This window comes from Larimichthys crocea, chromosome XIII (genome assembly GCF_000972845.2).
Source record: "Larimichthys crocea isolate SSNF chromosome XIII, L_crocea_2.0, whole genome shotgun sequence".
In the NCBI taxonomy this organism is placed as follows: domain Eukaryota; kingdom Metazoa; phylum Chordata; class Actinopteri; family Sciaenidae; genus Larimichthys; species Larimichthys crocea.
This window is the reverse complement of record NC_040023.1, coordinates 31,204,136-31,231,220: the sequence shown is the minus strand read 5'-3', so window position 1 is coordinate 31,231,220 and position 27,085 is coordinate 31,204,136. Positions and strand designations below refer to the sequence as shown.

At 41.3% G+C, this 27,085-nt stretch overlaps 1 protein-coding gene across 4 annotated transcripts; it reads left to right on the top strand.

Annotated features, from left to right (window-relative positions):
* fhl3a (four and a half LIM domains 3a) lies at nucleotides 1-26,698 on the top strand. 4 transcript variants are annotated; one of them, XM_019267221.2, is made up of 7 exons: nucleotides 1-221; nucleotides 8,415-8,652; nucleotides 21,154-21,326; nucleotides 22,643-22,817; nucleotides 24,589-24,758; nucleotides 24,864-25,050; nucleotides 25,285-26,698. In XM_019267221.2, exons 3-7 carry the CDS (start codon nucleotides 21,171-21,173, stop codon nucleotides 25,434-25,436), a joined length of 840 nt encoding a protein of 279 aa, XP_019122766.1. In that variant the 5' UTR covers nucleotides 1-221; nucleotides 8,415-8,652; nucleotides 21,154-21,170; the 3' UTR covers nucleotides 25,437-26,698. The 4 variants fall into 4 exon arrangements, with proteins under 4 accessions (XP_019122766.1, XP_019122762.1, XP_019122765.1 ...); XM_019267217.2 differs by lacking the exon at nucleotides 8,415-8,652 and adding an exon at nucleotides 1,248-1,307; XM_019267220.2 differs by lacking the exon at nucleotides 8,415-8,652.
* The last annotated feature ends 387 nt before the right edge of the window (nucleotides 26,699-27,085 follow it).

Sequence of the window (27,085 nt, the reverse complement as noted above, 5' to 3'; positions counted from 1 at the left end):
CAACTTCCTCAGTAGTAAGGACAAATGTAGCCGGCAAGCTGCATCACTCTCCGCCGCAGAGATCTGACTACTGTCAGAAGAAAACGCAAAAAAAAAAAAAAAGTTTTACTGGCTGGAGAGGCGACGCTCCTGAACGCTCCCGGACTTTAGCGACCTGAACGAGCCTGCTGACAGAGAGAGAGAGGCGGGTTACCGACTCCAGACTTCAGACATTACTCCTGGTAGGACTGCACTTTTTTTTTTTATATACACCTATCCAGACTTTTTTTTTTTTTTTTTCACGTTTTCATTGTTCACCTGTGGCTTCACAAGGCGACGGAAATACTTTATTCTGACTCGAATATTAAGAAAGGAAAGTGTTTTTTATTTGATGGGGAAATGAACTAGTGTGTCATTCAGAGCTTTATAGTGATTGTAGGGTTTCAAATGGAAATGAATGACATAAAGACGTCTGTTGTTAGTTAGTTATGGTAAGTGTTAAGTATTTATCTATAATTACTGGAAAGAGTCTTCAGAGGAAACTTTGTTTCTTTAGACTTAAATCAAAAGTTTAAAAGTAATAATATCATTTTGAGACTATATTATTATTATTATTATTACTATTGTAGTAGCCCAGTAGTAGTAGTAGTAGTAGTACTAGTAGTAGTAGTAGTAGTAGTAGTAGGCTTAGTAGGCGTAGTACGGGTAGTTTCCAGATAATTATGATCTATACACGTATCATTTAACACCTAAGATCATATTTACTCTATACTTTTCATTGTAAGAGTTTTGATTGTTTAGTAAAAATCTGTGAGTGTGAAGATGAAAGCAGGCGTGGGCTTGACATCATGACAAGCCTTAATACTTCACACCTTAGTCAAACACACCGCCTGGGGAGAAGCCTGCAAAGTAAAACCCTGACAAAAGAGGAACCACTTCCTGTGACGAGCGAGGGGGTCTGGACATTTTCTGTCTACCTGTGTGTTTTTTTTTTTTCTGCTTTCTGCTTTTTAACTTTTCTGCTAATCAGTCTGCACTCATGTCCCTCTGTAATGTAAACCAAACTAACATAAGTAAGGGCAAAAAAAAACAACAAATAACATCTCATCAGTGAAGGAACAGACTGCATTGGACTGTGTGACCCATTGATCTGTGCGAAGGAAGGATTAAGGAACAACTGTTGGGTCACAGAAGCTCCCAGCTGAGCAGTGTGTGAAGGCCTCAGAGAGCAAAGTCCCTCGGGCTAAACTTGTCTTTTTCTCCGGCAGCAGGAAGTGGGATATGGCAGTGTGTGTCTGGGATGGGTGTGTCTGCGCCGCTGCTTCTAGGTTTGTTTTGGGCGTACATCATCACATCACAAGCGCATAGTAGTAGCAGTGTCATCCTCATGACGACTGTTTGGTGTTTCACCTGTTGCGTCATCCGGTGGAAAGTGTCTGGGATTGCCAAAAAGGGACAAAATGATCAAGATCTCACATGTTTTCTTGGGAAAATATTACCTTATGGGTTATTTTGCAATACCTTAGAGGAGGATTAAAGGATAGAGAAGTTGTTCCTTAGCCTAGAGAGTTCTCTCAAAGACTGTCATGTGTTTTGTCTTGATTCCAGTTCAAAGTACTTTTGATGTCATCTGTCCTGACCCAAATAGAATATTTTGTCAGAAAACAAAAGTAAGTATTCAGATTTTACAGTTTACAGTTCATTTTTAAGCACACATTACCAGTTATGCTGACAATATATCAACATTCAAGGTCTGAGATACTGAAGCTGCAATAACCTTTCTTTTGGCCACTTTCGGAAAGAAGCTGTACGCACAACACTGACATATCATAACCTTTTAAGCAAGCGTTTGCTTATTTATACACCTAGCAGTTATGAATCATTATTATAATTCATTTGGAGTCATGTTTCTGAACTAATAGTCACTCCTTTTAGCTCTCTTTTTGGTCTCTACCATTCCTATAGGGGAATATCTGACTCTTTAGCTTATGAGCACGCCACTATGCTCACCAGCTAGTGCTTAATTTAGTCTCTCCAAACCTCAGGGTTCAGTGGTAGCATATAGTGGATTTATTAGAGCATCAGCTGTGTGCTGCTGTTGGAAATGAGGTTGACAAACATAAACAGAACAATCAGTTGAAAGACAGTTGAAAGTTGGGTGATAATTCTCTGTGAGCAGCCGGTTTAACCACTTGCCTCCATTGTTAATGCAAAACATTAATTAGTGAAGCTTAATTGATCTTTAACATTCAGAGATTCAGGCAGTTTTGATTTAGGATGTTCCTTCAGCTGTATGCCATGGCCATTTCTAAAGCTATGACTTGAACAATGCAAATATGAAGTCACATTGGGAGAATTTGCTCCCGCACCTCTCTTTCCTGCCTGTCACTACAGAAATTACACCTTGGAGGAATTTGGTCTCTTAGGCATCACGCTGTGCTTTCACGACTGACAGGTTATTTTTACACAAACTGTTTGTCAGTAACGAGCAGAAATAATCCCATAGCAGCCTAAAAGCCAGTCATTCGGTCCCATTTAGCATCTGGGAAGTTTGCCTTGACAGAGCCCACGGGCTGTATAATGTATTTGTTTGCTTTCTTCCTCTTCCTCCCTCTCTCTCTCTGTTTCATTGACCATGGTCACATTCTTCAGAGGTCTCAGTGTTTTCCAAAGGTTAGCCCCGCGTGGTGGTTGGACCCTGGCCAGCTCTAAACTGCAGTGGGACTGCAACTAAATGACTCGGACTGGCTGTGGCTGGTTTCATGGGTTGGCATCGTTTGAAACCGGGCCAACGATAATGATGGAGAATCGGTGGTCAAGTGGTTGCAGGTGGTTAGGGAGCAGAATTTAGATTTGTGTTGAAGCAGTTCCCTTTTGTGCGTTCTGCAGCTGTTTGTCCCTCTGTGGTGTTTCAGAGGAAGCGGGACACAGTTTGTGTTGTTTATGCTACTTTCTGTCACATTTCTGCGTAAGGCTGTGTTCAGTCAGGAAGTTTTCCTGCTGGAGTCCAAACTTCTGGTCATATCTGATGTTCATATCTGAGTTTTCTTCATACTATAATAATTCCTCGGCTTATTTCAAACACATTTAGTCAAAGCCTGTTTTGTCAAAGTCTAAAAGAATTGCCTTCTCTCTCTAATCATCAACTGCTTGCTCGCTTCTTTGTTGTGTCTTGATGTCGTCATTTTTTGCTTAGATTTTGACAATCTGGACATTCCAGCACAGCTATTAGGGCACATACCTTATTTTCAACTCCGTATTGATGTGGTTCGCTTGATCCAGCTTTTTAGCTGTTCGGACTGATTAAAAAACATCACATCTGTGGTACATGTGAGACCCGAAAAAGAGAAATTGAAGCTGTTTCTGCTTTAGTGTTAACAGAACCTGCCTGGCATCCAACTCCCATGCACATTTGTGAACTGTGTCAGAGAAAACCTGGGAAATCTCATGGTTTTGGCTGTATATTTTCTCAGAAATCAGATGTTCTTTTTAGGTTGTTGTATGTGTGTCTCATTGTCTTTCCTTTTGTTAGTCCTTTTGGTGGGGGGTTTGGCGCCCCCAGAACTTATTGAAGAGGCTGTGGGGGCGCGTGGCTGGCAGCAGGAGTGTGTCTGAATTCCCTGAAAGGGGGGAAGTGACCTCAGGTTTCCTGTGTGGGGATGGCCAGGTGCTGTGGTGTTATTGTGAGGGGCGCAAGACTTCCTCCATGGATGCTTTGTTGGTAAACGTCTGAAACTTGATCCTTTGAGTCAGGGCCCCTGTGGGAGGTAATATGCCGCCCCCCCTCCTCACAATCCAGTCATCCTGCCTCGCTTTCTTTCCGTCTCTTCTTTCTCACTCTCTGTACACTCTCTGCCACGGTGTCCACTCCATTTGAGATTTTATGTAAAAAGAATGTAAACTTTATATAGGCGGCTAAGGAGTGTAAAAGGTAACTGACTCTGTGCTAATGGGGTAATTACATTCTTCTAGGCATACAATTACAGGTCTATACCTAGCACTTACCTGCTACTCTCAAAGGAAGTGCTGTTTTCAAAGGAAATACCAAATTCTAAGCACAGAATTGCAGATGCCTCATAACTACACACTTACTGGTTTAATACAAACTAATTATATGTTATGGAAGAATGGGTCTCCTCCTGCCACAAACCTTTTACTCGGTCTATTCCTTTTAGCTTCTTCCATCTGTTATTTTTCATTGCCACATTGAAGTAATGGCACCTCGTCCTTATCAGGGTTTCCTTTGCATGTCTCACCTTAAACAGATGTTGTTTGGGTGCAGGAAACCTGTGGATTCACTTCTGCGTCATCACATTGTGCCATGTTATAAACATGAGTGAGAGAAACGTGTGAGTCAGCCATGACTGTTCCCCTGCACCCTTGCCTAGAGGTACGAGAGGAAGGCACCAACACAAGGGTATAGTACATGTACAGATTCACAGAACTTGATGATGCAAAACGTGCAACAGTTACCAAATTCTCCTACATGTGCCTAACCTGCCTCGATTTGCTCTTGGGATCTGGATCAGTTAAACCTGTTTGCATTTCCTTGGAACTCCCCCACCTTTGCTGTGGGGTGAAAGACTCTTTGCCAAAAAGTGTGCTAATCCATCTATAATTGCTTAATGTTACTGTTTATTCAATAGTAAACCAGCTCCTATTAAAATATGCATAAAAAATGTACATTTCTACACAGAGTAAACGTCGCAAAAGTCCATAAATAAGCATGACAGTTGGATATATTTTGTCAGCAAACTGGTCTCCAAAACCAACTAAGAAAGTCACATCAAGCAGCGGGGAGAGGGGAGGACTGAGAGGGGAGCACAAATTTAAAGACTGTGGACAAATTGCAGTGGTTTTTGTACAACTGGTAATGCGATATGTATTATGAATTCGTATAACTAATGGGTATGTTGGGCTGTGGCTAATGGCTAAATCATAGGATAACCTATAGTTAATGGAGGCACTTGAGAAGAAGAATGTTGGGTGAGGAAAATGTCTCCAGCACGCAAGGTAATAAATGTTATTTCACCCTGATGGATCTCTGCGAAGAGCGATGACAGTACAGTACTCTTAAGTACAGTAAAGAGCCATGGCTTAAACCTTATACTGTGACACCACATCTTCATATCTGGCATCTTCTTCTGGAAGGATTCACATGGACTCTGTGAGATGTGGAACACTATTAATTTGTGTGCTTTACTTATTGTAGATTCAGTAACAAATTATTTGATCTTTGACTCTGACTGGCACCCCTACACTCCTACCATGGCATCTTTAGTTTCATTTTACAATAATCTACTAGGAAACCATCCGCCTACATATGACTGACAGAGTGGTTTTATGTCTATGGGAGTAGCAATGTCGTCATCCTTCCCATTCGGATGCTCTTGCACACTGGCTTAATTGGGCAATAATTTGAGACCATGTGGCAAACAGTCCTTAACCACGCAGTGATACACAGCAGGCCTCAAACAAGGCAACAATGCCCGGGGCTCAAAATGTCACCTTTCAAAACACTGTAAACCCAGAGAGACTGGGCTGTTAACAAAGTGTTTCTCCGCAACAACATCCTAGCAGGACTCTGTTCCCATAACAGATGTCTTGGAGACGTAATTTAGCCTTGGCACTGTGTACGTGCGTTGTTTGTTCCACCATGCCACTACTGTATCCTCACATTCACCCCCTGCTGCTGGGGTAGTTCTGTCTTTATATGGCTTGTAACTTCAGTTTGCCACAATGCCAACTGCATTAGTGTTGATTGCTTCCCAAACACTTAATAGGTTTGGCTCCCACATCTGCAAAGAATGAACCCAGACTGTGACATCATGGCAGAGGAAATGCAGTCATGAGAGTGTGGGTGTATGTCAAGGTGTCTGCGTTTAGTATGTGCACATTATTATTCAAATGTGTGTGTGAATGTTCTTGAGTATTGCACAACTGTCCTCCGGGGATGAACCACAATGACCTGACTTGTTGGGACTGCATGAAAAGCTGTTGCTTGTTCAGATTAGATGTGTATTATCTTGTCACTGATAAATACATGACTGTTTATTTGGAGTGCAGCTGCGAGCGAGAGCATTCCCCTCGCTGTAAGTAAACACTGTTAAAATGCCTGCTCTGCATGATGAAACTAGTGAGCGTACAAGAATGTGACTCCTTACCCAGAATATCTTACACCATCTCTCTCCCATCATTGTTCTTCCTCTATATATTTTTGCTCACTTACACACATGCACACTTTGTCTCACCCTCTCACTTTCGTCTCTATGGCTCTGTTGGAGGGACAATAGTGTAGGAGACAGGCTGAGACAAGCCAGACTTGCTACATACACTGAGTTGTGGATTTATGTCAGTCACAAAGAAGAGTGCACTTGGCACTGTTCGGGCACACTTTGGCACTAATTTGTAAAGCTGTCAAAGGTGCCTTGAGGAGGAGTAGGAAGTGGGGAAGATGTTTCTTGGCCTCCATTGCTTCCCTGTGTTCTCTCACCTTCATGGGATACTGACCGGCCCTCTTAAGGTTCCTTTGGAGGAGCCATAAATGGCAGAAAGTGTCCTTGGTGTGGCTATAAAAGGACGTCAGCCCCTCGACGAGAAGATGACAGTAATTTACGACAGCGACAAGTAACAGAGATCTAAGGAGGGATTTCTTGGCTTCTTCAGTTAAAGTTAAAAGAGAGAATGAGAGGATGAGATGAAGAGAGGAGTGGCCGGAGCACACTATTACTGCCACAGAAATGTGTAATCAAAGACAAATTAAGTCCCAACTGTGTATAGTTTACTCTGTGCTTACCACTTCTCTATCTATTAGTGTGCAAGAACTATTTATCCTTAAAGAACATGTTGTGACTCCCCCAAAGTATCCAGCGTCAGCTCTCATTCACCTTATGTAATTAAAGTTCTCGAAAGTGATGCTGTGAGATCATTACAGTGAAGTAGTGCTTTGTTTGACAGCGCGTTCACAACCAACAGATCATACTGAACCCAGGATGTTTGTAGTAATCGGGCATAACTCGGTCCAGAGGGAGATCAGAGCTTTTACATTCAGCATAATTACCAAATGATTCACAGACCTCCATGCCAGAGAATACTGTTGTTGTTGCTTTGCTTTGAGTCTTATTTAGTGTAATCATCTGGTGTTGGTAGACCCTCGAAGATAAAAAAAAAAACACTATTCTTGCATTTTAAGTCTATCCCCTGCATTTCTCTGATATATTTTTACTATGTATATGCATCTGGGAAATATCTGAAGTCTTATAATAGATGTATTTACCCAAAATTGTGCATATAAACCTATTCTCTATTGAATTTACTAAATACAGAATCCAATAAAGAATTTTAACATTTGTTTTATTATATTTTTAAGATAGATTCAGTGTTTTTAGCTACATATGAAATGCAGTCCTGGGATGCTACAGTTCTCTGGTTCAGTTGTCACCATAGTTCACAGAGATTACAAAAATACACACGCACAATCCTAAAAGTATATGAAAAAATCCAAACCATAGCCTCCCGTGTCTCTTCCACAGATGGAAAAGCATAGATGGGTACACACATGAGCCGTGCATGTGGTACAGTAATACATACGGTACAGTGAAGTAGAAGAACAGTGACTTGGTCTGCTTTTGTAGCAATTTCATTTCATTCGATGGGGAAAAATTACAGATGTCTGGACCTCATTGTCGCCAATGTTAGCTCCAGCTTTAAAAAAGAAATATATTTTTGTGTCAATGGAAAATTCATCCTGCTATTTAAAACCGTCTTCTTCTTCTGGAACATCACTAAAGCAACAACAGACACTCTGCACTTAATAAAGCCATCAGTCAGGTTGAAGTTAACAATAGTTTGGTGTATTTTGTCTTTTCTGAGCATTAATGCCTGCATAATTCTCTGCAGTTTCGCATAGAAATGAAGCCGTCTCACTGGTATTTTGGAGGAATTATGTGACAGATAGAGACTCCTATTACAACTGGCAGCTTGATGTAGTGTACATGTCTCGGGCAGCCAGCCAAACCACCTACAGAGAGGGCGCTTGACCGCGTTAGCAGCAGCAAAGTGCAAATGTAACACATTTCTGCCAGCAATCTACATATATGTGATATATAAGTGGATATAAACTGCGACATGCTGACCCAACAAGAAGAGCACACAGATGAACTCTTAATTTTGACTGTAATAAGAAGAGGCAATGCTGTATTTGTTATCTCACGGGGGAAAGAGAGTTCAGATTTTGTTACATTTTCATGCCAAACATTTATTAAAACCAGGTCAGAGCTAGGATGCAAGATGCTCGTTAACACCAGGTGTAAATAGGGTCGTTGATTTTCCCACCTCACTGAACGCTGCTCAGAACTGTACATTGTGTTTATCCAAATCCTCTCAAGAGTCTGGCAAGCATCACTAAGTTGTTTTCTTCTTTACTTTTTCCTAAGGTCCACCATACGTTTGCAATTCTGTCAGTGCTTTAATGGGCCGAAACATTCAGCTTCAAACAGAACCACATCCAATGTTGGCAATGGAAATTAAATCAATGGGTAAAATGGGGGCCAGACGGTGAGCAAAGCACAGCAGAGGGCCAATGACACAAGCACCATGACTTCACTGTGGAAGTATTCAACCCCCCTTAAAAAACCCCATCCCTCATCCCATCGCACGCTTTCTCGAGAAGTGGTGAGTGGAAACTGTTTAAGGTTTAATGATTGCTGAAGAAAAAGTGTCCTATAGTTTGAGAAGTCATACGAGATGATAGTCATTGGTCATACCATGTCATGCTTGTGGTGATCTGTCATGGGAGTATTAGAGTGCCTCTGTACTGCACTGTGTGTACTCCATGTGGCTTTTAACATTTATCTACCAGCGCCACTAGATTCAGCTAGTCCAATAATCAAGGCAGAGCCATATATTCTGTTAATTTACACGACGGGAGACACACATTTACACGTCGCTTGATCGATGAAGAGGCTGTGGAGCCGTGACGAGAACCTTGAGCCTTCAACGAGCTTCTCACTTTGTTTGTGTCTGTTTTGTGTTCAGCGCCGTTCCCGAAGCCAAGAATACTCCTATATAGGAAAGAGAGGCAGGGTAAAAGCAGAATGAGGTCGGACAAGAGCCGGGCGAGTGTTGTTGGTTAATAGATTGAAAGAGATAGACAGGTCTGCTTGGGAAGCAACATAATTCAACCACGCTATCAGTGTTTACCAAAGCACCTGTTTTCACGTCGTCTCTCCATTTAACAACTGCAGCTAGGACTTTGCATTTTATCACTGATAATGAATTAGGTGGGGAAGATGAATGGCGTTTTGCATGGCTGCATGATAAAGAGATCCCAGTGTGTGACACTGGGAGATAAGAACCTGACGGATTGCAGCGCTCTTCTGGCAAAGTCGAGAAACTAGCTATAGGATTTCTGAACTTGCAGCTCTTCTTGATGCTTATATAAACCTCAGATAAATCCATTGTCTACTAAAAAGGAGTATTGCTTTTTGATACCAATGCTAATCAGCTTTGGGTTGGTACACGTCTACATCTACCGCTGCCACCCTTCCACTCCCCTGTTCTTCTGCTATGATTGATTTCTACTTGACCTGCACGCTGCCAGGTTACAACACAATCAAATTCAACTACCTAGGCAGTATGGGCGGATACAAAAAGCTCAAATCACAAATAACAAGTAAGAACTAGCAACGCACAAAGGTCTGAACCTAGATTGGAGGACAGCAGAGAAAAAGAGAAAAGGGTAGGTGGATGAGTGACTGTGGGTGGGGGAGGTAAGGGGTGTGGAAGGTGGAGGCAGTCCTGGGATGCATGGCAGCATGATTTATGGACACCTTTGAAGTGAGCTCATTCCAGCCACACGGCCTGCCTGCTGCATTTCAGAGCAGGGACATTCTCCTGGCGGCACGGCAGAAGGGGATAAATGACCCTCAGGTCACTAACCTCCACTAGTGTACCACTCACATATGCACTTCCTGATTATGTGGCAATTCATCAGCGTGTGTTTGGTTTCCAACAAGCAGAAATGAGCTGCCAGAGCATCCAACGGACACGTGACTCACTCCTCAGTAACCTACTTAGAGGTCAAAGCGAACAGGGAGAATGACAAAGAGGAAAAGGAGGTGGTACTTCTCTGGGATCATAAAAATTGGGTCAACAGAGATATGTTCCTACAGAGTCCAGCTAGTTTTCTCTTCTTTTTTTTTCTTGCTGCAGTGTGCAGAATTATCAGGGGAAATTTATAGTATCTCCAGTAGAGTCTGAATGGAAACTGATTTTTTTTTATCATCCTTTGCCGTATTTAAATCTCTCTCCCTCTCTCCAGTGATGACATCATTGTTTGAAGAAGTAAAGCTTCCATCATCTGTTCTGCTGGTGAAGACTGAAGACTATGGATGGTGGCTTGGCAGTAGTCAGCCCCAGTGCTTCAGTCTGGTTTGAATCCATCATCTAGCCGATGTGTTTGGATTGCTATAACCAATATCTTCCCACTTTGTTTGAAACTCATTTCCTAAATACATCAAATTGTTTGATCTTATCAGCTCCATTTATGTGAGCAGAAAAGCCGGGGATTGTGAATATGAGCGGTAATTACACTCCACGGGAAGTCCCCACAAAGATACTTAAACACACTGCTCACTGTCTGCACTTCCTGCACAAGTCACCCATTGTATCCCAGTTTGACTGCTGTTTATTTTTTTGTTTGATCCCTCTATCTACCCTCTGCGTTGTGTGTTCACATATGTACCACTGTATGTGTGTGACTACGCATGCACGTGGCTGCAGGTGTGTCCGCGTCTCTGCGACTTTGTCCTTCTGCGGGACTGTGTCAGTGTGTTAAGACATAATAATGCCTGTTTTTCATTGTGACTGTGTGTTTGCAAATGTGTGTGACCGCATTTCTGAGAAGTCCCAGAGCTGTCTCTGTTTGGGGTAACAGGAAGAAGCACAGTGTGTGTCTGCAGACCGGCTTGGACTCCTCATTGTTATCAAGCCCACACTGGCGAAAGGGGTTGTTGTCCAGTAGGAAATGAACTGGCGTTTCGTTCTCACAGCACATACCAAAGCAAAGGAAGAAGACATTATTTTTTTTTATGACAGGAAAATGGTGCAAATGGATGTTTCAGAGGTCAGCCCACATTCTCACATCTATTTTTAGACTCTTGGTTTTATGCTGTGTGGTGATTTAAAACACATATAATGGTATGCATTTAACTTGTATGCACTGGTGAGTTGTCAAATTTATTTTAGGTACAATTGACCTGACTTTTTACAGCCACATTCACTAAAAGAAAATCTCTCTGAATAATCTAAGTTTGGGTTGTATTAATATAGCGAGTTCCCTGATGGGTTCAATATTTTTTTATGGCGAGACACATCAATTTTCACATTGCCCTAATAAAACGCTGGGTTGTGCCCTCAGTCAACGCTGCGCAGGATGAAACGAGAGCTAAAACCTCACTGCCAGGAGGTTTATGGTCCTGGGGAATGAGGGCACTGTTTACGTGTTGCCAGGGAGATGTGCCTGTGAAGGGAAAAAATGGCTGCATATACTGGAAATGACTTCTTAGATATTCATCCCAGTCGTTTCACATTTGGCAAGCAGCCCTCAGTTTTCTGAGCTAACGTAATGCTTTTTCTTCTTCTTCTTATTCATATGAACCCATCTTCTCAGGGTTACACAGTCGGCCAGAGGGAGAGGTGAGTATTTCTGTCTGTTGTGGTTGTGGGAGATAATTCGTGCAGCTGTTGTCAAGAATGTAGATTCTTCTTACTGCTCAGAATGTATAATACCCATGAAAGCCCTCTGCACCCAGTGATCGGGAACATCCACCTGCTTGTAACAACATGCTGAATATTCATGTCTGGGGATGTTGGGATGTATGCTTAAAAAAATACCCTTCTTGTCTGGGCATTAACCTCAGGGTCAGGTGCCAACACTGCAGCCACGAGCCGCAAGTCTGAATGAGTTATAAATAATTGCTAGCAGTTGTGGGTGTGTTACCGCACAGTTGTGTGTGTGGCATGCTTAGATTGCTGAGTGTGCGGCCTGTGAAACCTTAGACCAGTTCCTTGAAGTCCGAGCTAGTCGCGCTGACTCAGCAACATTAGGAGACCACCTGGGAATGACCAGTCCATGGGAGCCATTTTGTGTCTTTTGGTTCACAGTGAGCCTTGGTGTTCGGTTCCTGTGGGTTACTCGTGAAGCTGCTTGGTAAACAGCAGTGGTCAGGACATGTTTAAGTCATAATGACGATGCAGTTATTATCGTCATCTTGTAAGTATGAATTTGTGTTGGAAACATATCACACATTAACCCGAATTTGCGTTCAGAGGACAAAATAAGAATCTGCTTTAGTCCTGTTTTTTTTTATTTTACTTTATTTTTTTTGTATTTGTCTGACCTGATGTTAAAACTTTCCACTGATGCAGCACAGAAACAACTGACAGTATTTTGGCTTACATCAAGGCCACAAACCTGTAAAACAAACACTTGGCCATACACAAAAGGCATTTAGCCATAGCAGTAAGACAGGAAAAAGAGAGTCCGTGAGCGATTTTCTATCGTATCAAAAAGGAGCTACAACAAAGTCAAAGCGTCTTGATATCCTCTATGATCGGATTTCATGGTCTCCATAGCAAGAGCTCAAAGGCACGTGCCTCAAATCCATATTAGGAGCTTCATAAATCAAAGAAGGCCAGATTGGCCCCTAAATCTCTTGGCTTCAGCAGTTTAAAGAAGTTTTTTTTTTTTTATCAGAGCAGACCAGAGGTAATTTTCCATTGTGGTGACATGCAAGACATTTGCTGCGTCTGCCTGGCCTGCAGCAAAGACAAAAGTTAATATTTCTGCTTTGCCACTGAAAATATTGCCTCAGAAGGGCTCTTTTTGTTCCCCCTCTAGAGGTTGGTCTTGTGAAAACAACATCCTCTCCAGGGGCTTGCAAACCAGTAACTGAATCACCCAGCTTGCAAGCGAGAGTACCCTGACCTCACTATGCATGCTTCTCATTCTGCGTCGATTTGAATGGAGACCGGGCTGCGTTACACATGTTAAGTACAGTATGTGTGTAAGGCAGGGTGCTTTAAAATACAGTGTGTTTATTTAAACAGTGTGCAGGTCCACAGTCCTCAGGAATAAAAAACAAAGCAGGTGTCAAAATGGAGATCTCCAGTGAACAGTGAAGGCTTCAGATTTCAAAGGGATGCCCTATCCCTTGGATCACAGGGTAGAGAATGACAGAGAGGATGTGAAGATATCAGGACAGTGAGTAGGATAGCCATTTTTGGGCACAAATCTGCCCTGGGAAACTTTGGAGTAAAGAGGTTCCAGGGATAAATGGCTATGTTTGTTCAAAGAGAAATAATACACTCTTCCTTTCATACGGCTGTACAGTACAGAGTCTGCAGAACAACCTGACTCAAAACCAGCAGCCACACCAAAGCACAGAGTGCGACCCCCAGAAACTGTAACTGTTACCCTGCGATCTTTCAGCACTTTTCTCAGTTTTCCTTTATGTTTATCTGCGTGACGGCACAGTTTTGTTCAGCAGGCATCAGCCTTTAATCCTTTTGTAGAATTATTATTGATCTCACGTTTTTCTTTAACCCCGCTGTATCTTCATCCCTTACCTTTCCTCTCTTCTCACCACTCTGTTTACCATCTCAAAGTTTATCCAAAGATCAGCTAGCAGACTGTCAAGACTCTTTTTTTTTTCTTTTCTTGCTTGCTTTCAAGATTTGCTTTCTCCTTTCTCACTCTCGCTCCAGTTTTCTCTCTGCCATCCAAACATTTACCGGCAAATACCGGCACACTCACACACACACACACACACACACACACACACACACACACACACAGAAAAAAAGACAACCTTTCTTGCATTCTCCAGGCAGTGACTCCTCAAAACCTCCATTGGCACACAGGAGTTGACTGCATAGTTTCCCCAATGCAAACCAGATGTGAAGCACTAATGTATGGCAGCGTTTTTTTTTTTTTTCTTCAAAGGGAGACAAATGTAGGCCAAAAATGCAGTCTTTTGGCCATCCGCTCACAGTGATATAAAAATAAATTTAGATTCATTCCTGAGTTCCAAACTTTCCCTCGTGGTTGGTTGGGACAGCACTGTATGATTTAGAATAATTACAATGTTATTGTTTGGTGATGGTTGAGAATTGTGGGACATCGGCATTGAGACTGGATTGTGAAAGGTGACAGATGAGATGTGACAATTGCATTTTCAGCTGTGCTTTTTTTTTTTCAGAAAATGTTGTCATCCGTATGCACATGGAGTTCTCAGCGGCTCGCGTGTGCCAAGTGGCTGTCAGATTATGACAAATGTATGTTTTAAGTATAACTAAACACACGTCAGTGCAGGTCTTGTGCTGTGCTTTTTGTTTATCTTTTGTACACATTTAAATCGCCATATCAAATCCTTGTAATAATTGTGCCCAGAAGGATTGACGTACAGTTCTGTCAGGCCAGCTGCTATTCACTTGAAGCTTTGCTCTAATGCTGCAGTGTGTGCTGCACAACAGAATCAAGGCTAATATTAAAAGACATCAAGCCATATCCCTACACTTGCATAGTCATTAAAAGTTGCCAAGAAAGGACAAATTACAAAGGCCGTGGTGACATTTTCTGCTGCAGGTAGTCATTTTCCTCCTTTATGTTTATGATGTTGGCCCCGTGTTGCCTCCCACTCCACACCAGGCGGTGTTTAAACGCTCAGGGACAATAACAGGTTTGCGTTCCAGTGTCTGGTCCTGCACCCTGTACTCTTATCGTCAAGGCTGACCCAGGCTCCCACAGAGGAGCGGTCTCAGGTGCCCTCCCCCTTTACACCCCACCGCCTTGCCACAGCTTATTCGTTGATGTTGTTCAAAGAAACTCAGTAAATGAAACTGCTCTCAGTAGCTTCCTCCTTATGGCCTCGTGTAGTGGCTTGAGAACGTGGGTGGTCCAAGGTTCTCCTCTAATGCAGGACAGAAAGATGACAGCACTCATAGTAGAGCCACTGGTTGTTTACCAACAGCATCTTAACAGTGGCTAAGTGCCAATCCCATCCTATAAACTTCGATGACCGCAGATTGCTCAGTGTCTTAAATGTCATGATGATGATTGCAGTTTTGGTTTTCTGGCTTTGAATCAGTGTCACAGCTACGCTAAACAGCATGATGCTTTACTAAACTGCCATTGTAGTAGCTTTTTTCTTTCTTACCTTTGGAGTAAGCAAAAATTCTGTCTCAGCATCAGAATTAAAATGTTTTTTCTATTTCCATAAGCATGACCTGTAAGCTTGTTTAAATAAGCACATCTGTTTATGTATAGGGCTGCAGCATTATCTCTCCTTCATGAGCAATTTCCTCCTCTTCCTGTGATAAGTTTCATTGCCTCGGCGTGTCCTTTCGATTACTGGACTTCATTTATCTGATGTAGTGAAAGCCAGCAGGACCAGCACACCAAACTAATATAACAAATATATTTCCACTGTCCAACTTTTCTGCTCTCTGTTCACTTTAAATGATGTTTATGCACACAATTAGTTTTGCTCATGTCATTTAGCTTGTGGAGTGACTAGTATCACAAAGTATGTGGATTTGGAAGCCTCTCCCAAAGGACCTGACCTCGGTTTCCAGTCCCTTGAAGAAAAACGTGAATGTAATCCCTCTGACATTGTGTCATAAACATAAGTTCTGAACCATTAAAAAAAGGCTTGTGCAATTCATGCCTTTGCCTTTTCGCATTAGTCATCAAATGGAAAGTCTTCCATGGTCATGAGGCGCTGGAATAAATAAGATCAGACATCTCCTCATCAGACTGCTTTCAAGTGACACAAACGATCTTTTCTGAAGTGTGCTTTTGACATTGTGCTTTATTTTTGATATGCTCAACCAGGCCTTCAAATGATATACTTAAGTGTCCAGTGCTGTGCTTTCCTTCCCCCCCATTTCAAACCCAGCCAAGAAGCTTTACTGTGTCTGGAAGATGTCCATGCACCAGACAAAGGGCAATGTGATGGTATGTGTTTATCCAAACGCAGCCGTTTCACTTTTCCCCAAATTTGATTTAAGAATTGTCCTAGGTTTAAGTCCCTGCTCCAGCATTCATTTGGCTCTATATGTCTCCTTATTCAAATGTTGTTTTTCCCGCTGTTTTATTTCTCTTCTGTTCCTTCATCACTCTCTCTGCGACCTATATAAAAAGAAACAGAGTCGTGTACTCGTGTAAATGTATTTGCTGCCAAAAGATCAGATAGTTGAAGGTGACTGAGTGGCTTTTGTAGCCTCTACTTTTTTAAAGTAAATCAAACCTTGCTATGCACAGTAAAATCCACACTTTCTAAAGTATCCACTTGGACATAAAAGCACACTAGTCACAGTGGACCTATAAACACAGGCCTAACAAATAGAGCAGTTGCCCTGCTATTGAAAAGTTCCTTCTTAACTGTATTGCTTGCAGACCTCATACAGTACTACAGCATAGCCGCAACTTTTGTATCGTTTCCCACTTGGCAATAAAGTAAACCTTTAAAAAACGTCTGCCAAGGCATTGGCAGACTCTGATGCTATTTCCACCAGTGGTCATGTTGTCTTATCAGGGTGGATACAATTGCACCACTTCCGTACTTTTTTTAATGTTAGACATTTAGTTGTTTTTTTTTACATTGGCTCTGCAATATCTTAGCCACAAAATGTTTTTTTTTTTTGTTGCAAAGAAGGAAAAAAAACAGACTTCACCGTTCTCCCTTATTGACATAATGTCAACAACTGGCAGCTACTGTAACAGCTGCTCCATTCAAATTAATTTTATTGACTCCAATATCCAAATTACCCAATAAATAGGTATTCATTTTATTGTACATAAAAAATAATGAACATTACATAATGGAAATGTGCCCACTGTTGCTATATATAATATCACAATATAAAAATCGTACATCAGTGACGTTTACATACAGTATATATCCAGTAGACATTAAATTGATTTAGAACAAACATATTTATATATTGCCGGTTACAATTCTTAGAGTCAGCAATACGTGTATGTGAACTTACATGACGCTTATACTGTACATAATGGCATGTCTGTATACTGAATAGCACTGAACACCAGTTGACTAATCTGTATAATTGGTGTGATTTCACTGAGATAAGCTCTTGTCCCAAGGCTGTGTTTTCATTGTTAGGTAGCCTCGAGCCACGCTGTGTCTTCAGACCTTGAACTAGACATTAAGAGATAATACAGCTTCTAAAGTAAGTCTGTTTTTCATGACTTATACCATGACAATTCATTATTTGCATTTTATAATACAACTCTTTCTCATTAGTTTAATCTTTTTCCTCCCTGAGTCACAGAACTTTAGAGACATTAGATAAGCAGACATTTTGTAGTTATGGTGTCATTTTGCTTGTGCAATACACAGCCATCTGCTGCTGCGGTCACGCTGATCTTTTCTCCTCTGTTGATGTAACATGATGTCAAGTGCTTTGTCTACCCTGTAGTAAAACAGATATTTTACAAGCAGATTCTACTAATACACAGCAGGGAACGGGGGAAAGAACTGGCAGACTTGTTCCCAGCAGGCTGTGCGGACTGTTCATTTGGAATCAACCAGAGCGTAAGCAAAGTTTGGGCTGGGGATTAACAGGCCGGCCTGTGGGACTGGACTGGACTGGGTGTCTGCTAGCCCTCCAGTAACCAACCATGACTGTGTTGCCTGGCAACAGCATACGGTCTGCTCTGTGGTGTCTCACAGTTGGCCCTGAACTTCACCCCTTTATGCCAATCAGGGAATGTGATGACTAATAGAAGGTAGCCTCGGCATTCCTCTGCTATCTTATAGACAGATGTGTTAAAACAAATAAAACTTTGCAGCCCGGGGAAGAGGCAAAGTTCATCACACCCCACAATAATAAGTAAGGTATAAAACCCAACAAGTTGTATGTTTCATGATTTGAATGGATGTCACAGTCTCGCTTTTTATTTGTTAAATCATAGAATATAGTTCCCCAGCTTTTAAATTTCTCTCTTTTCCATCACACGCCATCAGGGACCTTAACTTCCTCTCATAACTTCTGCTTCACCGTGGCTTATGTCATTTTAAAAGTCCTCCCTTTCCTGCTCTGACCACTGGACAGACTCACACAAACTTGAAAGCCTTAAATTAAGTTCGCTTGATTCTCACTGAGAAGCTCTTTGTCCAGTTTTTCAGTTGCTGTTGGTGGATACACAAGGGGTTAAGGAAACCAGACAGTTCTGCAGAGTCATCCACGCTGACCCAAATAACTGCATTTTATATATATATTTTAGTCTCTCTCTCAGATGAACTTCCTCTGAATCATCATAGTGAATGAAATGGACTGTATGCACTATATTAAACACAGATCCCTACTTTGTGCTGAAATACTATAATTAAACTCAGTGAAATATTTCTGGACCATTGTCCTGTGTGGAGGCAGTAGTGATTTCCTTGAAGCCCACACTTTTTCCCGGGGGGTTGAATTCAGTCACAGCTCTGGTATTTTGGAACACTATTAACCCAGAGTGGGGTTCTTAGTCATTGGGTCCTGGACATGAAGGAGATGGACCTCTGCTGGGAAGTTAGCGTGCACAGTAGTCGATATAAAGCGCTGTGAGAACTGACCTCCTGGACCGGAGTTCATTGTGACCCAGATCCAACTCTTCTCTTCTCTTCTCTTCTCTTCTCTTCTCTTCTCTTCTCTTCTCTTCTCTTCTCTTCTCTTCTCTTCTCTTCTCTTCTCTTCAATTTCAGAAAGTGGGTTTTGGGTCAGTGCAGTTTCTGCATGCAGTCACGTCTTAGTCCATCGCCCCCAGGGGTCAGTGCACTGACGTCATGCCCGGCTCTGTGAGAAGCTATGCCATCAGGAGTTCATTTCAGGCTCTACATTGGCCACTCAGACAATGATACTCAAAGTGGATCTCTCTGAAATGGAAACACTACAAAACAAGCCTTTCTTTGGATTTACATATTTTATTTATCAGGCTTTGGAATCTTTGCAGTTGAGTGTAGCGTTCCCATCTGTGCTTTAGTGAGTTCGCTGTTACTTTATCTTAACCTGATTGCTGGCAAACTAGTTATTCTGGCTCAAAAACACATCTTTCTGAAACAAAAACACTTGGATAGGGAAACTAGCCTGCATGGGACTAGTGGGGAAATACTGTGACCAGGAACACCCTGATGGTCCATCTCAGGTACAGCAACGTTTGTTTGACATTTGTAGTATCTGAAAAAAGTCCATGACCTACTTTCTGCAGTCTTTTAGTATGTTTATACACGGCTGATACATACGAATTCGGGGAGGGTAATTGGCAGCTGCCTGATTTGCTTTGGAAATTAATGTTGACAACAGACGTCATAGCTCTTGCTTCTTGGCTTTGTGGATCTTGCCTCGTCTAGTTCTCTTACCTGGCAAGCAAAGGCAGCACATACCTACCTGGCAATGCTGATAACATTAAAGTCACAGAGCTCATTTCTAGCTTAATGCTCTGCTGATCTAATCTTGACGTTGCGGTTATGTGGGCTGATGACGAGGTTGCTGGAATTTTCTGAAGGATTGTGTGTCACATGTACAGAAATCACTGTTCAGCACCTTGATGCACAACACATACCTACCACAGTAGCTTACTCTGATGTTTAGCTATGACCTCCAGATGGATACTATAATATGAGACATCAGATACTAAAGATGTATCCATTCAGTGAGTAGATAAAGATATGGCGATAAGACTGGCGGTGTGAGCCATGGCTGCAGGGCTGTTAAGCATTAACACATTCTAATATATGTGTTAAGGTCATCTAAAAGAGGCTGAGAGTGTCTCTCTCTAGTCTGGGGAAGTGGTGTTGTGTTAGCAAAAGGCCTGTCACTGGGTTAAATATGAGGACTGTTAGCAGGTGAGGTCTGTTGGATCTTGACTTTCTCACCCCGACTCATTAAGAGCTTTTGTCTGGCAAAGGGCTGAGACAGAGGAAACATGAGAGTCTGAGAATAATGTTTTCTTTGATGATGGATTCTGTGTGATTTGGCTTTTAGTCTTTGTTCCTTTCTCTGTGTCGCTCTGTGTTTTTGCATACATCCTACATGCTTTGTGTATTTACTGTTTGGGCACACTTTTTTTGCCTGTGTTTGGGGGTGTAAGACAGGCAGCAGAGGGCCAGTTTAAAGTTTGATTGATTTTCTATATCAGTGGTGATTATTATTACTGGGTGGTGGGAATGAATAGCCAGCAGTGTACCCTGCCAGAGGGCTGTATCGCTTATCACTGGGCTTTTCTCCAGCCATGCTGTAATGCTTTGGCAATCTGATATTGTTGCCACAATGCTCTCACAATATTATTCTGTCACTTTGTTGTGTGCTCAGTCATGATCAAGGGGCCCATCGCACAGTAAAAGCCATGTATACTGTATCTGTATATGCATGTTACTGTAGTTACGTCTACACGCTGAAAGGAAGCCACTTGTTAGGGAGTCATGTTCAAACAGCTTCAAGTGTCTGTGCACACACAAACTCTCACAAATGCTTCATGGGGTTTCTGTATCTGTTGGTGGTCCGCGCTCTATTCACAAATAGATTCTTGCCTCATAAATATTTACCAGTGTGTATGATGTGCGAGCTACACATGCAAAGATACACTGTGTACGCTTAGTCATGAGCCAGGCAGCTCGGGTTTGCAGTGGCGCTTTAATCTTAAGGTTGCAGGTTTTGAGCGGATGAGATCGGTAGTTATAAAGAGAAAGCACAGTGACAGCTCCCTCTCTTGTCCCCTCCCTCCGCATCCACCGCACTTTCATCACAAAGCAATAAAAGTTAATAGGCATTTTGTACTGCCTCTCTTGTCATGCTGTCTCTCTCTCTCTCTCTTTTTCCCCGTCTCTTTTTCTTTTTCCACTTGCTCCCACTTGCACTGCGTGTTTTGTTTGAGCTCAGCTTCATTGCTGGTACAAGCCGAAGTATTTACAGCATAAATATTGGCAGTGAAAGTCTATAGTGATGTCCAACTGCTGTGCCGGAAAAGGTGACAGAATCATTTTTCATGAGTCTACCTCCTTTTTTTTTTCTTTCCCCTATTGTCTCAGCCCTCTGTTCTTGTCTTCAACTCTTGTGGATTCGCTGATGTTTTGTTGCTGACCTGAGTTTCTCCTTTCTGTGTTCTAGGCTTACAGAATATTACCATGGCTACCCGTTTTGACTGTCACAACTGCACGGAGTCCTTGTATGGCCGCAAGTACATCGAGTCAAAAGACAGACCTTACTGCATCCCCTGTTACGACAGCCTGTTCTCAAACACATGTGATGAGTGCAAAGAGTTGATCGGCCATGACGCAAGGGTGAGGCATCCATTTTAACATGATCAGGCATGCAATCAGCTATCTGCTGCACAACAGTAACTACTGCATTACATAAAGAAGGATTTCAATTGATAGATTTTATTCAAAGAAAAAAAACATACCTAAATATTTCTGTGAGCATTTGTTTTCTTTAATACCTGCACTAGAATGAATCCCACATGTAGTCTTTCCACACTGTGGGCCACATATTAACAGTTTAAACATAGATAAAGCACATTAAACATCTGCCCTAATTAGCTTTAAGACATTTTTCACCATGTCTTGACATGGTCTTGGATAGCTTAACCAGAAGTTATGTCATGCAAATGATGCAGAATCCATGCTCAATGAGGCATGTTCTATATATCATCTGTGGGAAGACGTGGTAAAGGCTAATTTAACATACAATTATACAGGCAATTTCCACCAAGTCCACATAAGCCAACAGCTAATTTTGTCTAAGATTGTAAAAATGTAGCATGAGGGAATGTCTCCCCCACAATCAAGTTAAAATTTAATCTTCCCTTAATGGAAAACACTAACATGAAGCGGATCATTTAAGACTGACATACGCTACTTACAGAATGGGGCATGCTACAGTGCTTATTAGTTTGCTTAGCTAAGAAGGCGAATGACTTGTCAGCACCCTCGTGGGCAGTGGATGATAAATAAAGCCAGTATTTTCTTGGCTCTGTGCCCCTTGGATACTCAATTCAACATCCATGTGAGACGTTATTTAAACAAAAGTATGCACGCAAGTACAGCACTGTATCTACACGTACACAGAGTAAACACATACCTCTTACTCTCTAGCAGACATTGCATGTGTCAGTTTGACCCAGACCAGTCCAGCTCTGCTCTTGGCTACAGTTGTAACGAAAAACCAAAACAAAATAACAACAATCTTTGCTGGTGTTTCAATGAATCAATTAGTTATTTTGTGCAGAACATGTAGGGAAATTATGAAAGATGTTGATTACTGTTTGATCACGAAGATAGATACCTGACATTTTAAAATATCCTGTTTTGTCCAGAACCTGAATGTTTTTCAGTTTATTGTCTTAAAGGACTAATATTCACATTTGAGAAGCTAAAATCAGGATTTGGACTTTTTTTTCATCAAAAATAAATTAAAAGGATGAATTAATTATCAAAGAAGTTGCTAATTAATTTCACAGTTCACAACTAATCAGTACTAATAGCCGCAGCTCTAATTCTCCAATTCTGAAACAGTAACACAGAGGGAATTTCTTCTCTGTAATGTATTTATGAAATTATCTTTAATTCATTGTTGTTTCCTCTTGTTCTGTTGCCAGGAGCTCTTCTATGAGGACCGGCATTATCATGAGCACTGCTTCCGCTGTTTCCGCTGTGATCGCTCGTTGGCAGATGAGCCTTTCACCAGCCAGGATGACGCGTTGCTCTGCAATGACTGCTACTGTAATGAGTTCTCCTCCAAGTGTGTAGCCTGTGACAAGATCGTCATGCCAGGTAAAGGTGCAAAGCATTTGTGCGTCGAGAGATTTGGGTGTTGCTCTCTGAACGACTCTTTTCCCAACCTTTTATTTTTTGTGCTTCAGCTTTTTTTGAAGAATGAACTAGCTTAGTTTAAAATCCAGGGATAGAGATTTGACTAAAATGAAATAAAATAAACATGGAGTGACTTGTGAAATAGCTTACAGTTGACAGTGCCATATATTATGGTACTTCACTCACCCACTAAGCATTGGTCTCATTGCCCCCACACTATATTTTCCATGTAGTGTACAAATTCAAATTTCAAGATAGATAGGCACATGACTTTGGAAAATGATGACATGGCAAACTCCAGGAAGCAGGGACAAATGAAAAATATGAAGTAACAGATCAAGCAGATAGAGAAGGAAAGAGTTTTTAGAAAAAAAAAGGAGAAAAAAGACGAAGGCGAGGGTCCGCGATTGAGCGGCAGCCAGGGCTGAATGTGACAGAGTAATTGCCAGTCTGCTTGACTTGTTGTGTGTAAGCCAGATCCCCAGGGCTGGTGGGCTGCCAACAGACTGATGATATGAAGAGATAAGCAAGTCAGTTATTTCAGCGCCCCTGTAGCAGCTTACACAGCCCTCATAAAGCGGAAAATGATTCCAGGAAGAGTATGACTTTCCCTAGTATTTCTACAGTAGACATTCTCATGTCTTCTTATGAAGACTGCACACTTATCTTTGTTTAACAACTGGATGTTTGGCTGTTTTATGTTGTGGAAGAAGAAACTTAACACCATGTAAATAGATTTCTCTGATAAAACGACATTGCCGATTTATTGTGCTCTCTTCTCTTGTCACTGAGTTTGAAACATTTCCGTGTTTGTCACCATCCACTGAGACCAAGCAATTTTTGGGAGGGCTTCAAACTATTTATTTATCAAGAATATATACAGGCAATCCACTGATGAAAAGACAAACCTACAATACATGCATGGATAGTGCAAGGACAAGAGGACGAAAAGACTGTAATTGAGTAGATTAATTAGATAAAATACTAATAAAAATTGCATTATCTATTGTGTGCTGTTTTCTGTGCAGAGTGTTTGTGTTTTGTTGGCGTCTTACTATATATTACATCTATTTAATCATATGAAAACACTTTCAAAGCTCTTTAAACTGAAATAGCTGTACTGCATTTAGCCATTCACTTTCATTCTACTTGTACTATAATACTCATAACTAAATGCTGCTATTGTCCTCCTTGAGTCACTGTAATTCCTGTAAGCTTATAACCTGGAATGTTTTTTTTTTTTTTAAGAGAACACCGCAGCACACAGCCTGAGCGTTAGCAAGCAGCAGTGCAGACAGCAGTAGTGCAAAATGTCGGCCACACACAAACCACTGCGTCACCATAGAATAAACCAACCAGTATAATAAAAAACTCAACAGCCAAGGGATAGAAGATGGATTGGTTGGGGACACGGAGGGAAAAATGGCATTATCCCTTTCTGTAAGGCCTGCCGCCAGTTTCCAACAGTAGGAAAGAAGTGTGGGGCCTGTGGTATTATGATTTAAAATAAAATAAATCTTAGTAAAACAAAATTAGTTTTATATGCCTTCATGCGAATCGAGTGTATTATTTCATAGTTCAATAAAATTACCACCAAAAAACACCAAAATGGCCATAACGAGGATGGTAAAAAGATTCATTCTACACAAAAAAGTTAACTCTCCCTCTGCTCTGTCATTCTTTCCATCCTCCTTTCTCCCTTCCTCTTGTCATCTGTCATCCTCTCTGCTAGGTACAAGGAAGTTGGAGTACGCAGGCTCTACATGGCACGAGGGCTGCTTCATCTGTCACAGCTGTGAACAGCCCATTGGCTCCAAGTCCTTTATCCCTGACAAGGATGAACACTACTGTGTTTCCTGCTATGAGGACAAGTTCGCTCCACGCTGCACGCGCTGTAAAAAGGTCAGTAAGATGATCAAATAATCAAAAGAAACATACATGGAGATGGATTTTGGGAAGTGAAATTATGGTGATCTCCACATGACCTTTGACCTGTCTCATTTTCAGACCCTGGCTAAAGGTGGTGTGACCTATCGGGATGAGCCGTGGCATAAGGAGTGTTTTGTGTGCACCAGCTGTAAGACACAGCTGGCAGGTCAACACTTCACCTCCCGAGACGAAAGCCCTTACTGCCTCAAGTGCTTTGGCAGCCTGTACGCCAAGAAGTGTGAGGCCTGCAGCAAACCAATCACAGGCAAGATTACATCGCCGTGTCCTACGCGACAAAATGGATACTGTATAAATACTCTTAATAGATTTAAATAAATCTCGAAAGATTGCTTTACAGTGCAAAGTCAAATAAAGGTTGATACCCTCCAGAATAAGAAAAATATCTTCATGAAATGTCCTGAAAACTTCTTGATCAGCCTCTTACTATGTCACACCCAAACTTTTAATAATCTCCATCTCATCGCTCTTCTTGTGCTAGGTTTTGGAGGAGGAAAGTACATCTCATTTGAGGATCGCCAGTGGCATCAGCCATGCTTCACCTGCTCCCAGTGCTCCGTTTCACTGGTGGGAGCGGGCTTTTTCCCTGACGGTGACAGGATCTTGTGCCGTGACTGCAACAGCAACCTATAGAGCAGTCATTCAACCACGTTCTCACCCTTCACTTGACTTACCTTCCACTCTCCGTCACAGCATTTCAAGAACCCCGAGTCATTACCGAGGAAGGTAACGCAGGCTAACAAATGCTGCCTCTCAGGTTGTTTTTATATTAAGAGATCAGTTCCTCGTGGTCCCTTTCCGGGTCATGTTTTCATCAAGGAGCTAGTGTGCAAAATCCTTCTTTTGATGCTGCATTGCTTAAATGATCGACCACAAAGATTTCCTCTTTAACCAAAAAGTTTTGTGAAACAAAGTTAATGGAGTGCCTTAATAATACACATTACTTGTATGTAATGCATTATTGAACCAAAGAAATGCAAAATGCGAGTCACTTTGCAAAAAATTCCTTCATATTTTTTATATAGAAAGAAAAATTGCCACTTCAGGCAGAGGTTAGAAGAGAGGACACAGAACACTGATACAGTATAATATGTAAACCTTACAGTGTGTACGTATGGTGGAGGTACTGTTGTAATGCTCTTATTACTGCATTTTTTAAGCATTTTAATTACAATATGCCAGAAAGTAAAAGTAAGAAGATAATTTAGAAAAAAAACTATAGTCAGTTTATGGTAGTTATGATCAATAAAGTCATTTGCACTTTGAAGATATTCTCTTGCTACCATGTTATGTGCACATAATAACACATTTTAAAAAGTAAAAAAAAACAGCACACAGACCACTTTTTTTTTGTCATGTATCTGCTTTTGTTGAACTTTGCGATGACACTTATTTTGACATAAAGTTTCTTCTTACTTCTGTCTTTTTTCATCTGTTGTAATGAATCTTTTTTTTTCCCGTTTGTTTTTTAATCACCATTGCTCAAAGAGCCTGCATTTATAACCCTAAAGAAGCTGAAATGAAATCTAATATCGTTGTGTATTGCAGGAGTATGCATGTCTTCATCTGCCATGAGTCGCCTAAATAATTATTTTGTTGCTGTTACCGCTGTTAGTGTTTCTGTTTTTCACTGTTAGTTACATGTATGTGAAAAATTCTAAAAAAACAAACAAACAAACAAAAAAAACAACTTGTATTTCATTATTTCAGCTTTGATGCTGGTGAGTCAGAGTTTGCAAATATACATTTTAGGATGGAAAATATGCCATTGAGGCACTAACAGTATGAACTTACTGTAAAAAAAAAAAGAAAAAAAAGAAAATTGATATGGCTAAATGCTACATGTTTAGTTTTATTTGTGAAGGCTTATTAAAGAAATGTACACTGACCGATCATTGCTGTTCTCTGTGTGTGTTTGTGGTTATACTGAACTATCCATTACTTATTAATGAAGTCATAACTTTCTGTGGACTTGTGTTTACTGTCTAAGCCAGAGAAAACCCATCTGGTGTATTTAAGTCTTTCTAGGAAAGTTCAGTGTGTGACTGAGTGAGTGCACGGGGGGAAGGGCATGAAAGTGTGTGAGTGTGAGAAAGTGTTAGAGAGAGAAACCATGTGTGTGTAATAAAAAAAAAAGAGTGTTTGTGTGTCTGTAGGTTTAAGATATGTTTGTGATTGTCTGTTTGAGAGTAAAAGGGAGGGGTGGGTTGGGACATATCTGTGTATATATGTATGTATATATATACTGTTGTTTATGCTGAGTCGACTGTTTCATCGCCTTG